This window comes from Gouania willdenowi, chromosome 5 (genome assembly GCF_900634775.1).
Source record: "Gouania willdenowi chromosome 5, fGouWil2.1, whole genome shotgun sequence".
NCBI classification, from domain to species: domain Eukaryota; kingdom Metazoa; phylum Chordata; class Actinopteri; order Blenniiformes; family Gobiesocidae; genus Gouania; species Gouania willdenowi.
This window is the reverse complement of record NC_041048.1, coordinates 1,872,018-1,887,927: the sequence shown is the minus strand read 5'-3', so window position 1 is coordinate 1,887,927 and position 15,910 is coordinate 1,872,018. Positions and strand designations below refer to the sequence as shown.

Below are 15,910 nucleotides of genomic sequence, written 5' to 3'. Positions count from 1 at the left end.
CCTTTTTAAATGTATACATTAGATGTTTACTGTATGCAAGGAAACCATACCAAGATTTATTATTGAAAGTAACTAGTAACTTTTACTTTGAGTACTATTAAATCAGCTACTTTTGAAATGTAATGAGTTTTTTTTTTTTTTTCTCATGTATGACTTCTACTTGAGTAGGTTTCTTTTAAACACGCAACTGGTATTTCCACAGTGTCACCAGTAGGAGGCAGCAGAGACACTGGTTGGTTTGAATGGCGACCACTACCTGCCTTTTCTGTGTTAGTCTCTAAAACTATGACATATTAAAATGAGTTTTTGCCTCTTTATTACCTTTACCTAAAGGTTTAGTTTGTGCTAGAGTTATTTTATGTCTGTAAAGAGTCTAAAAACAAAAACAAATGGACAGATTTTGATAAAATAATCAGGAAATATCAGAAATGGGATATAGAACAAGTGATTAGATTTTGGGGATAATCCGGATCAATAACACACTGATTTAGATATGGAGGACTGCTACTGTAAAGCAAAGTTCTGCAATGAGTGCTTTCTAGTTATAAGTATTCATATCAAACCATGAAACTACAAATATAAGTTGATTAATGATTGGATAGGCAGTACCAGCTTTTGTCATTTTTTCATTTGAAAAAAATTATTATAACAAAATGTTATTCTCAGGGGCATTGGAGGGGTTTTGAATCTTGACAAACATACGGTATTGTCTTTCTTTTTGCTTAGATTTGACATTTAGATTTATATTGAACATTAAGATTTAGATTTATTTTTCATGTGTACACATTTTTTTTTACAATAATAGAGAATTTGCTGTTTAACATGAACTTCTGTGTCAAATGAAAGAAAATAAAGAAAATACTGCATGTTTGGGCCAGTGTGGATGGACACTGTTGTCATATATGATGAATTGGTCCTAGTCAGCTTCTGTAGATTTGACTTTTTTTTAGCAACCCTTCGACTTGAAACACGATATTGTATTTTGAGTTCATTCTCGACATTTCAACTTTATTCTTGTATTTCTGACTTTTTTTTATTTTATTTATTTCATCTTTAATCTAGACATTCAGACTTTATCTAATTTTTTCAACTTTATTTTTGAAACTTTTATCACAAATATTGTATTGTGAGTTTATCTTGTTTTGTTTTTTTTGTTGTTGTTTTTTTAAATTTTAATTATATTATATTTAACATTTCTTTTCGACGTTAATCTCGACATTTTTTCAATTTCATTCTTGAAATTTCAACTTTAACCTTTAGACTTTAATCCCGGTGGTATTGATTCTCGTAATTTCTAACTTTAATCTTGACATTATAATACACTTTATTCTATTGCACAAAATCATGTATTTTTTTCTCCATCCAAAATGACTCTGATCCACTTCTGTTAAACACAGATAGAAATGCAATGTTATGGTTGAAATAAAGTAACAATAAAGTTTTAATCATCATGAAAGTATTTTTTTTTAATTTTTTAATTTTTTTAAGTGCGGATTGATCTGGCAGTGCTCGTGCTGTGCACAGCCTTGGTGGTGAACGCACGCGCACACGCTCATATGTCGACAGAAATAAAAGTGTCGGTTTCCTACGGGGGGGGGGGGGAGAGGGGGGGGGGTTCCCCTTTAATTTGCCGTTTCCTCCCAGTCTGTCTGAAAGTGTGCGCGCGCGTGAGTGCGTCTGTGTCTGCGCGCGCGTGTGCCAAAAAAGCAGAGAGAGAGAGAGAGAGAGAGAGAGAGAGAGAGAGAGAGAGAGATCCTCAGACACAGACAGAGAACAGGTCACAGATCCACAACAAGGCTGGAATAGGACGATGAACCCGACAGAAGTGCGTTATATAGATCATAGACTACAGATAGATAGATAGATAGATAGATAGATAGATAGATAGATAGATAGATAGATAGATAGATAGATAGATAGATAGATAGAAATAAGGAGAGACGACCAGCGACAGCAGAAAAAGGAGGACTTTGCTGCTTTTCTTTTTGGTTTTGTTGAATTGTTGAAGCTCTCTCTCTCCTGGAGTCTTTATGTCTGCTTTTGGACACTTCAGATGTTGAACTTGATGGGTGTTTTAAACGCCACCGCCGCCAATGTCTCCTGTACTTGTAACTGTAAGCGCCTCAGCTCCCTCCAGACCATGGAAATCAGTGAGTAATTCACTTTATTACATCTTTATTTATTTATTAGGAATCATCTAATGCAACTTTTCACAGTCATGCAGACATTTACCCTAAAGCCATGATGTGCCTCCTTTAGTCCTGCTCACTTAATATACACTATCATATACAATGTAGCCCTACAGTGTAATTTGACCAATCCTGTTATGGAATAGTTTATAACATGAATAATAATCTGTAAGCTCACTATAAAACATCTTACTCAGAATTACCACATAATGATTGAATATATACCAGTAATAGCTACATACAGGCTGGGCGATATGGACCAAAACTCATATCTCTATATTTTTTCTCAAAATGGTGATATACTAATATAAATCTCACTATTTTTAATTCAAATAAAGTCTGAGCAGAAAGACAATTCTGCAATAAATTTGCTGATGCAAAATGCCAGATTTATTTATTAACAAACAGCTGATCAATATGTGCCACGCTTTTCCTCCTATAAGGGACAGCACATGTGAGTGAGTTCTGTAGTGTGGCTTTTTTTTAAATGTATAATAATCCATATAACTGTGCTTTTAATGCTGTTTTTTTGGGGGGTAGTGAAAGCAACGACTCTTAAAACAAGTATTTTGTTTAATAAAAAGCTATAAAATATATATGTATATTGATTATAGGCGATATTGTTATTAGTAAAATAGAACACTCAATGTCTCATGAATATCGATATATCGCCCAGCTCTAAACTTCATACAACTTTAATGAGAGGCTGAGGTTAAGAGGAACATACATAGCTCTATAATGTTTGGCTAAATTTGAGTGTTGACTGTTTTTTTTCCAGTATTTTGTTTTCATGTTTATCAAAGCTGAAAATCCACTGCTCTATTTTAAATTCTAGTTTCCAATGTTGTCACGCTGTTTGTTCTTTTCTTTTATTTACAAACCCCAATGACAGTTTGCGTACCCCTGGGGGTACCCATACCCCACTTTGAGAACCTATAGTCTCTAATGTCATCACTTCAAAGAAACAAACAATGTGTTTCCTAATGCCTTATCATTTCTTGAAGTTACGTGATTAATTCTTTGACTCTCTTTATTCCACACGTATGAATTATTTAGTATTAAAGTGTCTTTAAAGTCAATCAAATGATCATTTTTAGAGTCTTTACAGCATATTTTGACTGTTTTTAGAAGAAAGTGTGATTCTATGACTGTTTTATGTCACTATTTTGGCTTTGATGTTGAACTACAAAGGCAGAACTCTCACATTTTCTGTCCATTCGCTCATTGTCTATAATTTGCTTTTCCAGGATATTTCTTCACTATTTTTTTTACAGATTTGGGCTTAGAATCAGGTTTACATAGGAAATGCTTTGACACCTATTCTGATTTGGTTAGATTTGGGTTTACATTGATCATGGTTCCATTGATTCAGATTAGAGTTATTTGATGTATTTCCTGAACTGGGTTTAAATGAGGCTTTAATTCTGATAGAGTTGTGTTTAGTTGGAGTTTAACGTTCATGTTGTGTTCACATTTAGTCCTCTGTTCTTCCATTTGTTTTAACTAATGACTTTGTTGTTGTTTTTAGTTTAGATTTACAATATGTTGTGTGTGGTTCACTTTGGGTTTGAAACTGGTTTGCCATCCCACACTGAGCTACAACACAATGGTTCCTGTTCTAACACCTAATGTCCTTCATTGGCTTTAAAATGGATACGTTTGATGGTAACGAAGTGGAAAGAAAAAGCAAAAGTGCTGAAAATCGTCAAAAAAAACCCAGCAGAATTAGAAAGCTATGATTTTTCTGCTTTATTAAGTAAAACACACTTGATATTTCCTTGATATTCAAGGTTTTCTGAAACAATATATAAAAAAGTTTTGAGTCCAGACATTCAGTTCACCAAATGTGCCTCTAATGAAAACTTAAACAACATATAGTCCCTGCTGCCAAACACTGAGACGGCCTATTTGAAGTTATTAATCCAGTCTGGCAGCTCCTAATAAGCGTCTGCTTAAAACAAATGTGGTGCCAGGAAGGCAATATGGAGAACAAATGACTGGTGACACCCGCAGAAAAAAAAGAAAACCATTCCTACAAGAGATCAGACAAACACATTACTCACTCGCCAGCTTGGAAATGATCTCCGCGTTTAAATCCAAACAGCAAATATATGAAAACTCTCCTGCGACGCAAATTTTCAAACAAATGGCTTCTACGGTTGTAGAAGTAGTGCATTTTTGTGCAATAGTTTAGACTTGCATGGAGCAAATCAGATTAGCCTGGCTTTGCAGAATTTATCCAGTTTGCACATGAAACCATTGATGCATAAAGCATCTTTTTATAGGAAGAAATCGATGCTAGAAACATGAAAACAACCTGAAACTGAAGAAATAACTTTTACTATTGGTCAATATTTGTCAGTGATAGCTTTTCCTTTAGCATAGCTTAGAGCTAGAGAAGCTACTGTCATCTGCTTTGGCTGCAGCTGAGTCTGCAAAATATACAATTTACTTTGACACACTTTTTATGAACACACTGCATTTCTACAGACAGTCTTCAAGTGCAACTATTGTAGGCTTATTTTATGAAAATGTGTTTTTGAAGAGCCAAAGACAAAACCACAACACAACATTTTGACACCTTCTTATGTGTTGTAAAGTCTCCTCTTCACCTGAAACACACTGACGTGGTAACGTCTGAAAGGTGGATTAAGAGAAGACTTTTTTAACTGAAACGTTGAGTATTTAGATGATATGTGGAGCATGTTCTCCTTGTGATTGTGTTTGTTTTTTCTGGGTTCTTTGGCTTCTGCCAACACGTCTAAAAGAAACATGTTTGTTAGGTAACAGAACTCAATTTATTTTAGTTTCACACCAGTAGGACATCGTTCCTAAACATATCTCGGTCGTGTTCAGACTGATGAAGACGATGGCCGAGTTAGAAAGGTCAGAAAATAAACCAGTAGAAATAGCGATAAACATGATCTCATAAAGGAGAAGAAGAAAAAGGGAAAGTGTTGTAAATGTCAAACTAACATTCAACTCATACTAAGTGTGTAGTGCGTTCAACATCATAGTATGAAAAGGTTGAGTATGTGAGAATTACCCTGATGTATACTATACGGGGACAGTTTTTTAAGTATGCACGGTGGGCACACTAGTTATATTCGAGCAATCACAGCGATCACACCCCCTTTTCAAAACAAAAGCATCTCTTCTTGTCTTCTGATAGTTTTTAACTCTTTTGTTTTGAAGTTAACAGGAAGTTTAGTCAGTATCACAATGGAGGGTCTCTGGAAATCTCCAAAATGTGTGAATGCAATGTGTATACGTGAGTTTTATAGAACAAATGAACACATGCTGATATTAGGGCTGGGCGATATGGACCAAAACTTATATTGCGATATTTTTTCTCAAAATTGCGATAGAAGATGTAAAACTTGATATTTTTTAATACAAATAAAGCCTGACCAGAAATACAATTTGCTGATGAAAAATGCCAAACAAGCACATTTATTAACAATCAGCGGCACAATGTGTCACTTTTGGATTTTTCTCCTCTAAGGGACAGCACGTGTGAGTAAAATCAGTGTAGGATCGCGATAGGAATGAAATAATATTGCTAGTGGTTTCTCAATAAGATACTTTCTACCGTACTATGTTTACTCTCCACTTCTGTTACCTTGACTTGGTGGTTGTGCAGCTTCTAATGTCCGTCTTCTCTGGTTCTAACATGGAACAGTTCATTAAAAGTCAACAATGGGATTTTTTTATATTTACATTAGCAGCCTTGAAGCTGCTGGTTTGTTGTGGATGTTCTGTCACCACTAGATTGTAAAGGCTTTATGTTCCAGGCTCATGAGTTACATTTTCGATTTTCATCTCCTACGTTGGTTAGCCATAGTCATCAACTTCCTCTATTGTGATAAAGTATGAATGGGTACTTGGAGGAACAGCCTCTCCTTGTGTACGACTAGCAGAATCAGTGCTAGCAAGGCTAGGAACACTTAGTCCTTACAGCAGAGATGATTGCCTGGGCTTGTAACAGAAAACGTAGGACAAAAAAAAAATGCAGACGCACACTCAGGCACAAATCCTCCGTCTGAAAGCAGACGTGATGTTTAGTCTGGACGACAGAAGGAGGTAAAGAGCGAGACCAAAGAGGAGAGCCGAGAGCAGAGCAGACGGCGAGGAGAGGAGAGAGTGGGAAGAAACGTGTCAAAACTTTGGCGAGAGCGAGCCAAGTGTCAGAGAGAGGGAGGTGAAAACAGAGAGCATCTTCTGAATTAGAAATAGTGTGGGAGTTGACAGACTGAGGCTAATGATGCCTTAAAAAAACAAGATTATGTTTAAGCTGCTTCAGCTGTGCACAACGCACTGATGCGTGTCGGGAGATGAAAGACGTTGCCGAACAAAGTCAAAAAACAGGATAATCCTCAAGATGTGCTGATCAAAGGATGAGCTAGAAATGATGTTAAAGGGTTTTCCTGTGTTCATCCTCTACACTGATGTAGAGAACCAGTGGATTTGGTTCAAAACAAACCTTTAAAAGGTACAAGTCACTCCAACCAATGCAACAAAACTGCTGAACAGCAATAGGTACACATTCGAAAACCATTGTGCTGACTTTATGGTCAAAAAAACTAATTTCATGTGAAAGGTGCTGATTGTAATTTAACATCAGAAGGGCCTCTAATTTTCTGTGATTGTGGAAAACAGACAAAAAAAAACAGAATTCATGTTCTGAAATGGAAAAAGCACTCATTTGTTTTTCTTCCTCTCTCTTTATTTAAAATCAGGCCAAACATCCATTTTTTTAGGACAATATCGCACATTTTCACACTATTTTTCACCAGAAAACGGAGAACAGAATGTGTAGTGTGAGAAATCTAGTTCTGCCCATAAACCCATTTAAAATCTCACACTACCTGTAATGGTTTATCTCGTGATCAGGTTATTCTTTGATTGAAAATGAATACAGAGCTTTATCTAAAGTGTGTTTTTAAAGGGTTGTGATTGGCCAGTTGGCAGTAATTAAAGGTTTGACAAATAGTGTTTTATTTTACACTTATTACACATTTTCACAGAGCTTTTCTCTTAAAAAGGGTGGACGAACATTAAAAGTGTAGCAAACGATCTGGTGTAACATTTGGAATGTTAAATAGCCAGTAAAGTTGTTTAAATAGAAAAAAGATGATGAAAGGAGAAACAGTCATTGATGAAATTGGGTCAAATTTAAAATGAAAAATTTATTTGAACAATATTTCAAAAAGGAGTTTAGAAATATGATTAAGTAGATTATTAGAGATCATCTGTAGTTGACCCTAACACTTTGTGATTCAAAGAAAATCAGAAAAAAACACCACAATCTTTGTTTATTATGATGAAATAATTATGGTACTTTTTACAGGAACACTTTACTTTACATTACACTGTCGTTATTATGACATGAAACCTGTCATTAGCATGAAGAAGGTGTCATTAAGGTTGTTATTAAATGATATTTGTTACCCTAACCCCACTGGATCCCTCCACCTAACCCAAAAAATGCCAACATAGCTCTAAATGTCTCGTCATTTTTGCAAAAGGTGTCACAACTTAGCGAACAACACTTAATGACAGCCTTCATATTCATGCTAATGACAGATAATGACAGCCTTATGTATAAAAATGTAAACCTTTTTTCTTTGCGACGTAAGTGTCAAACACATTTTAGTTCAATATTGACTAGTTTGACCTTCGAGATAAAGTATGTGAGTATATCAGTCCCTGGAGGATCTTCACTTAAATTTAGCTGATTTGGGTAATTTGGTGACACTTCGTGCATTAATTTGAGGAAAATTTGCCAGGTTTTTGAAAAATTTACAGTTCTTTCAACAATGTTGTCATGTGATATAAGAACTGGAAAACTGAGCTCTGCAAATATTGTGAATTTTGTATTTGGAAGTGCTGAGATATCTGCTACTACTCAATCATTTTTACTTTCTCAAATGGGCTGAATTTGATTCTCTGAAGGGCCGGATTTGGCCCCCGGGCCTTGAGTTTGACACATGTGGTCTAAAGCAAGCCAGTTTCTTGTGATGGTCTTCCTGCCACAGCCGTGAGAAGAACTTTAGTCAGATTGTTATTTTCCTTCTGCACAACTTCACCAATATAAGATATAAGATGGAGAACGTCTTGGTGATTTTATGTCCAAATACCTCATTATTCACAACACACACACACACACACACACACACGCACACACACACACACACACACACACACACACACACACACACACACACACACACACACACACACACACACACACACACACACATTCAAACCACATTTGTTCAGAGCAGCCGATCTTGCCAGTCAAAGCACATGACATCAACGTTACTCACACACTGGCCGTGTGTGTGTGTGTGTGTGTGTGTGTGTGTGTGTGTGTGTGTGTGTGTGTGTGTGTGTGTGTGTGTGTGTGTGTGTAGTCATCGCTGCTATCATCTCTCTGGTATCACTTCATACCAGTAGCTGAGCCCATCCCATTCCCGGCCCATTTGTTACAACATGTCTGGCGTCTCAGCACCAGGCTGATTTTATGGCCGGCGTAAATGTTTTCTCTGGCTGGTTGTGTGAGTTCAGCTGGAGGCTAGAGACGTTTATTCCTTCTATTCCAGGGAACGACTGCTCATCATTTATGGACCTAAAGTCTAATGTTGAGCTCACAGTGTTGATCCTGGAACTCCATCACTATCAGTGTCAGTAGAGGAACCATATTTAGATTTACAACAAAGAGACACCTCGAAATATAATATAGTAGATAAAAAATGTGTTATTGTCCATAAGATTTAAGATCTACTTTCTCTCTTTATAACAAATACTTTAAAAAATGACTGAAGTCAATCACCTTTATTATTGATTATAACAGTCTGTCCTACAGTATTTGGTTTCTTTCAATCAATCATAGACTTTAGTCTCTCTTTTCTTTTCCTCGTGTGTGACGATTTCATCAAAACAAAGCGACATCTTTAATGATTCCGTCACGTGTGAGTAATATTACTGTAATTATATAATAAGGCTGTAAAGAACAACTCATTAGCTTCCAGCAACTGGTGGAATTTTTCCGATAGAGCAAATATTAGCTTTAAAGAGTTTTAAATTAACGTGTTCCCCTTGATGACTTTGTAAAATCCGGCGTGACGGTTAGGACAAGACGTGGAAAGAGCACATGTGAGGGTAAATCGTAATGAAATGCAACCAAATACAACTTACTACTTATGTAAATCACATTTTATGACATCTGAGCAAAAGTCTTAAATGGTCTTTTTTAGTCATTTCTTTAATAATCAGCCAATATTTGGTCAGACACTGGACATTAAAGGCACAGACGTTTGCCAAATATCTGGAATAAATAATGAGTTTAGTCAGAATTCCATGTCCTAAAGTGTTTGTTCTTGGTATTTTTGGACAAAAAATAAGGAAGGACGTTTTCTTGCAGAAGAAAATAAAACGATTGATATTATTTTTCTTCATCGTTTGTGTTTCTTTGGTTCTTTTTCCGTCTCCTTTCGACTCTCGCTTTGCTTCATGGAAATTAAATGATTGAGTCTGTTCTGGCTGGACCTCCTAGACTTATTATGTAAACCTCTGTCTGGCTGTCACAGTGTGTGTGTGTGTGTGTGTGTGTGTGTGTGTGTGTGTGTGTGTGTGTGTGTGTGTGTGTGTGTGTGTGTGTGTGTGTGTGTGTGTGTGTGTGTGTGTGTGTGTGTGTGTGTGACTATGGAATGGCATCAGTACGGTTAGTCGTTGTTCCTGCGGTGATCCAGGATTGATTTGACGTGTGTTTACAGAAGCCTGCGTGGGTCAAATTTCACTTCCTGTGATTGACAGTTGGCGTGGTGCCAGAAACCAAAACCCTTTAATCATCTTACACTGTAAATACAGTCATAGGTTTAGTCACAAAGTATCAGCAGAAACTCTATGAGACTGTTTTCCTGATGACACACTTCTAATGCCTTGCTCAAGGGCAGGAGCCGCTGCGTTTTCCTCTTTACAGGATTATGTCATACAACATCCAACAAGTGTCAACTTGTTTGTCTTCTATTTCTCTCCTCTTTTTTCTTTTTAAAGACATTTCTGCTAATTCAACCAAATTTCAACTTCTTTGACTTCAGGTTCCATTACCGTCCCTTAATAACTCTTCTGTGACCAGTTACAGTTACAGTTACAGTTTGACTCTGTCGCTCTTTATTTCTTAAAGCTGTTCACTATGATATATCAGCTAAAGACACAGGCTGTGTTGTAATCGTCATACTGACGTACTAAAGTACTCATACTAAGTTTGAAGGCATAATAGTGCAGGGATGGGCAGCAAGTGGGGGCAACAAAAATGTGATTGTATCTGATCCGAGGGCAACGTTATGAAGCGTTTAGAATAATGACCGATCTGAGCATTAATACAGGGTGGTGTTGTTGTCATTTTGTGTATTTTTCTTTCATTTTCTGCATTTATGTTGTCGATTTGTGCATTTTTGGTGTCACTTTCTATATTTTTGTTGTTGTTTTCTGCATTATCCTGTTATTTTGTGTAATTTTGTTGACAGTTTGTGGGTCTTTGGTGCTATTGTTGTGTTTTTGTAGTCATTTTGTTTGATGAAGTGGTTCTTGTGTCTGTCTGAGTTAAAAATATTGAGATTTATATTGTATATCGCCATCTGGAGAAAAAATATAAATTTTGAACTCAGCCATAGTGTAGGCCTCATAGATTAAAAAAAAAATCCAAGATTATTTCAGCTGGAAAGTCTGCTTTGATCTCCATTATAAACACTCTAACTGACATGTTTGGAAATGTGTTTTGCATTGCATTGTGGGACGTGTTTTTACTTCATTCTAACTGTGACTCTGGGTAACGTGCTCCACCTACTTGATGTTGTTGAGGACTCTTCATGTTCAGAGCTGTAAAAACCCCATTTATAGTTCTCTGACCTCCTGAAAATAAAAGCATGAACCAGCTTTTCTGCTGTGGGTGAAACAGAAAACCAGTTCTTCAGGAGCCAGTGATTAGACGTAGCTATAGCTTTAAGGCACTTGTAGTGAGTCAATGATTACACACACACACACACACACACACACACACTATTCTAGCTTCATTCAAAGCTTTCAATGACAGTAGGTTTAGGTGAACACTGATTGTTGACCTTTCAGGGGACAAAACAATGACTGGAGAACACGTTACATTGTTAACACGTCCACTCACTGGTGTGGTGAAGAAACTTATATAGGCTATTTTCATACTGTGGATATTTTTTAAATTTTCACACTAACGTACTACTCACACTAACGTACTACTCATACTAACGTACTACTCACACTAACATACTACTCATACTAACATACTACTCATACTAACGTACTACTCACACTAACGTACTACTCATACTAACATACTACTCACACTAACGTACTACTCATACTAACGTACTACTCATACTAACGTACTACTCATACTAACGTACTACTCACACTAACGTACTACTCACACTAACGTACTACTCATACTAACGTACTACTCACACTAACGTACTACTCACACTAACGTACTACTCATACTAACGTACTACTCACACTAACGTACTACTCATACTAACGTACTACTCATACTAACGTACTACTCATACTAACGTACTACTCATACTAACATACTACTCACACTAACGTACTACTCATACTAACATACTACTCATACTAACGTACTACTCATACTAACGTACTACTCATACTAACGTACTACTCACACTAACGTACTACTCACACTAACGTACTACTCATACTAACATACTACTCACACTAACGTACTACTCATACTAACGTACTACTCACACTAACGTACTACTCACACTAACGTACTACTCATACTAACATACTACTCACACTAACGTACTACTCATACTAACGTACTACTCACACTAACGTACTACTCATACTAACATACTACTCATACTAACGTACTACTCATACTAACGTACTACTCATACTAACGTACTACTCACACTAACGTACTACTCACACTAACGTACTACTCATACTAACATACTACTCACACTAACGTACTACTCATACTAACATACTACTCACACTAACTTTGGTTGACAGGGTGTATTTTATTGTTTTTGTTTGTGATATTTATTAAAGTGTTTTTTTTTTTGCTTACAGAGACAGAATCCATTTCATTTTTATGTTTGTTTTATTTGTTTAAAATATTTAAAAGTTCTTGACATTCCAATTACAATGGTAAAAAATACTAATGAGAAATACAAGTTGATTGCATTTGAAAGGGTGTACTTACATTATTATGATATGTTATCATTTTATTAGTGGTTAACTTGGTCAAAAAAAAAAATCATCAATAATATTGTTTAATGGCAATAATTTGTGGGACAATATATCGTCCACAAATCTGTTATCGTCCCAGGCCTAGATATATTCTTCTTCTTCTTCTTCTTCTTCTTCTTCTTCTTCTTCTTCTTCTTCTTCTTCTTCACTGATAAAACCTTTAACGAGTCCTTGTTGCAGTACGCATCACGTTTGTAGGAAACACATTTCGTATCCAGGTTAGATTTACAGAAATAAAGAACTGAGTACAAATGGAACAGACAAACAAACATACTATGATGTAAAGACGAGTAAAAAAAACCAACACAGGGTAAATGTACTTCTCATAAATTGTATTTATTTCTTTATGACTAATAATTTCTGATGGTGGAGAGTTTCACACTTGCCTTTATCTCCTTTCACTGAGAAATGTCTACGCTTTGGGATTTTCAAGGTTGTCCGAGTGGCCCTCATTGTCCATCTTTCTATAAACGATCACACGGTCTATCTACGTGTGGGAAAATACAGCTGTGGGTTGTGTTTTCAGTCATTTTACAGCGTGTGAGTTTGAAAGCTTGCTAATAAAGTGAAGGCCATAACTTCATTACTGCCTCTGGCTCATTTTATTGGAAAATTTGGTCCATATTTTGTTTGAACTCAAATCAAAGGAACAAGGATACGTTTTCTTTTTCAGCTCTGCAGAAAACTGAACCATTGATTCTCACAAAAACAATGACATTGGCATTTTGACGTCAAAATTAGTATATAGTGCATGCACATTAGTGGGCACACTATCAATCAATCAATCAATCAATCAATCAATCAATCAATCAATCAATCGCTTCCCATTTATTGGTAAGCTAACAGCGACTCCGAGGTCAGTAAATGCACACAGACGAGCCCATGTCCGCTCTAGCGGTTAAGTTAACGCTATTATACGGTATACGCTACAGCAAATAAGTAAGTTTTGAGTTTAGCCTTAAAGGTGGAGAGAGTAGCAGCCTCCCGTACTAAGACTGGGAGCTGGTTCCAAAGAGGAGGAGCCTGTTACGCGTACGCTCTGCCTCCTGTTCTACTTCTAGACATGTTAGGAACTTCCAGAAGACCAGCAGACTGAGAGCAGAGTGATCTGCCTGGACGATAGAGCACTAACACGTCTCTACGACACACAGGAGCTTGATCATGTTAACAGGAAGATTTTAAATTCTATTCTAGATTTTACAGAAAGCCAATGAAGGGAAACCAATACTGGAGAAATTTTCAGAACTTTCAAAGTAAAGGTGGAGAATCAACAGATATTCAGCCTCAGTGTGTGGAAAACCGTTTTTAACATTTAATAAGTAGGGGTTCTAGTAATTGTAGATATCTACATTTCAATCTTAACATGTTACAATTCCAGGGCCACATATTCATAGTATAATTTTTACTAGTTTCAATTGTAATTGTAATTGTAATTAACAATCTGTACTTCAAAAATCTCATGTAAACCTTCTTAAAATCTTTCAATCATTGAAATAATGACAAACATCTCTTAGAAATTAAAACTATGAATATATCATTAAATATACTAACTGTGAAAGTTTACATCACATGGTCCCATGCTGACTCTGAGCTTTATTCTGTCTGTTGTCATGGAGACGGAGGTGATGAGGTCTCGACTCAGACTGACTCAGGACTTTTTCAAACACTCTTAGACTTTAGTCTCTTTTCTCTTTTTCTCGTATGTGACGATTTCGTCAAAACAAAGTGTTTTTTTTAATCATTCCGTCGCGTGTGAGTAAAATGACTGTAATAACGTGATACTGGCTGTAAAGAGCAACTCGTTAGCTTTCAGAAACTGGTGGAATTTCTCAGATAAAGTAAATATTAGCGTTAAGACGTAAAAAAGGACGTCTGGGTAAAACCGGACGTATGGTCACCTACTTCAGTAGGAACGCTCACCATCCTAATCATACTTCTAGTATATAGTAGACAGTACATACTCATTGAGTTTGTAGTGTATTGGTGGGACATTTCCAACACATTAGCCATTTTTTCACTGTTTCCAATCTAACTTCCTAATTCCTCAAACATTTCCTTCAGCTGTTCTTTGTTTCCTAGACGCTAGTGAAGAACAAACATCATCTGCATGTTCTCATCAAACATATATGTAGATACATGCAGAATGTGCGTCTGGGGGTCAAGGTCGGTGTCACCTTTGGGTAGGGGGGAGGTTTACTCACTGTGTGTGTGTGATCTCCATACGACGTTTCAAGGCCATCTCGCCCCATTAATTAGTCTCAGCCCTCTGTGTGTGTCTCTGAGTGTGAATAAATCCATACAATGACTGTCTGAGGACCAACACTGTGTCTCTGTATGGGAAGGCAATGCCTATCAGATGACTAGAGGACCAGACTTTAATGCCTGACTGTGGAAAAGATTTCCCGTTGTTTTTGTCATTAATTAGTCTGAGGGAAGAATGAAGCGTAACACCGTCTGGATTTTTCTGTGCGTCTGCGACGAGAATTTAATGTTTGGTGGCCTAAATGAATAGTCGTATTAATGACCAATAAATGAGATCAGTCTAATGTCTTTTGCTGATTAATCTAAGTCCTGATTTGTTCCTGTCGGCTTTTAAAGTCTGAACTTTAAGGTTTCTGTTGCAAAAAAAAAAAAGAGGAAGATAATTATCCACAGTTTGCTGTTATTTGGTCTTCTAGTCTTTTTTCACACCTCCATAACTTTGGGTTAAAGGATCTTTTATGGTGTCTTTAATTAGTCTGAGTCATGGTTTGTTTGTCTAGACTTTTAATTGCATAAGAGTCACCTGCCATTGTGAGGCTGATGTTGAAAACATGGCCGACTGCTGGAGGGCAACACTTAAAATGACTTAAAATGACTTCAGACTGTGTTTGCTTTTTCCTAATTGCTGTTTTTATTATATATAAATGTAGAGTTTAGTGCAAACTGCTTTGATCTGAACAAAGGGACCTGTGTCGATGATACGTTTTTGTACAATGATCATCCATGAACACATTTTAGGAACATTTGCTGCTTCTTTCAGAGCTGATAGTGGTTTTATAAACCTACCAGATGCTCAATGTTTCTTATGTTGATAATCCACTAAACTAGTGTTTTTGGCTCAGTTCCCTTTTTGTCCGACTAAATCATTTTTGCTCTGAATTCTATAAAAACAAACAAACTGCAGAACATAATCAATCAATCAGTCTGTATTAATATAGCACAGATTACAACAAAGGTCATCTCATAGTGTTATCAAAATACAAAATTCATAATAATAAGGAAAAAACCCAACAAGATCCACATGAACAAGCATTTAGTGACAGTGGGAATAAACAACTCCCTTTTAACAGGAAGAATTCTCCGTTAGAACCAGGTTCAGAGGTGGCAGCCATCTGCGTGGACTGGTTGGGGTTAGTGGA

The 15,910-nt window shown here is 36.5% G+C and overlaps 1 protein-coding gene across 2 annotated transcripts in view; it reads left to right on the top strand.

Annotated features, from left to right (window-relative positions):
• The first annotated feature begins 1,761 nt into the window (after positions 1 to 1,761).
• The window catches only part of LOC114463610 (protein TMEPAI-like), a 41,996-nt gene continuing 27,847 nt past the window's right edge, over positions 1,762 to 15,910 (top strand). For both annotated transcript variants that reach the window (XM_028447270.1, XM_028447269.1), the window contains exon 1: positions 1,762 to 2,150. In XM_028447270.1, the coding sequence (XP_028303071.1) occupies positions 2,054 to 2,150 (97 nt within the window). In that variant the 5' untranslated portion in view covers positions 1,762 to 2,053. The remainder of the gene's footprint in view (positions 2,151 to 15,910) is intronic.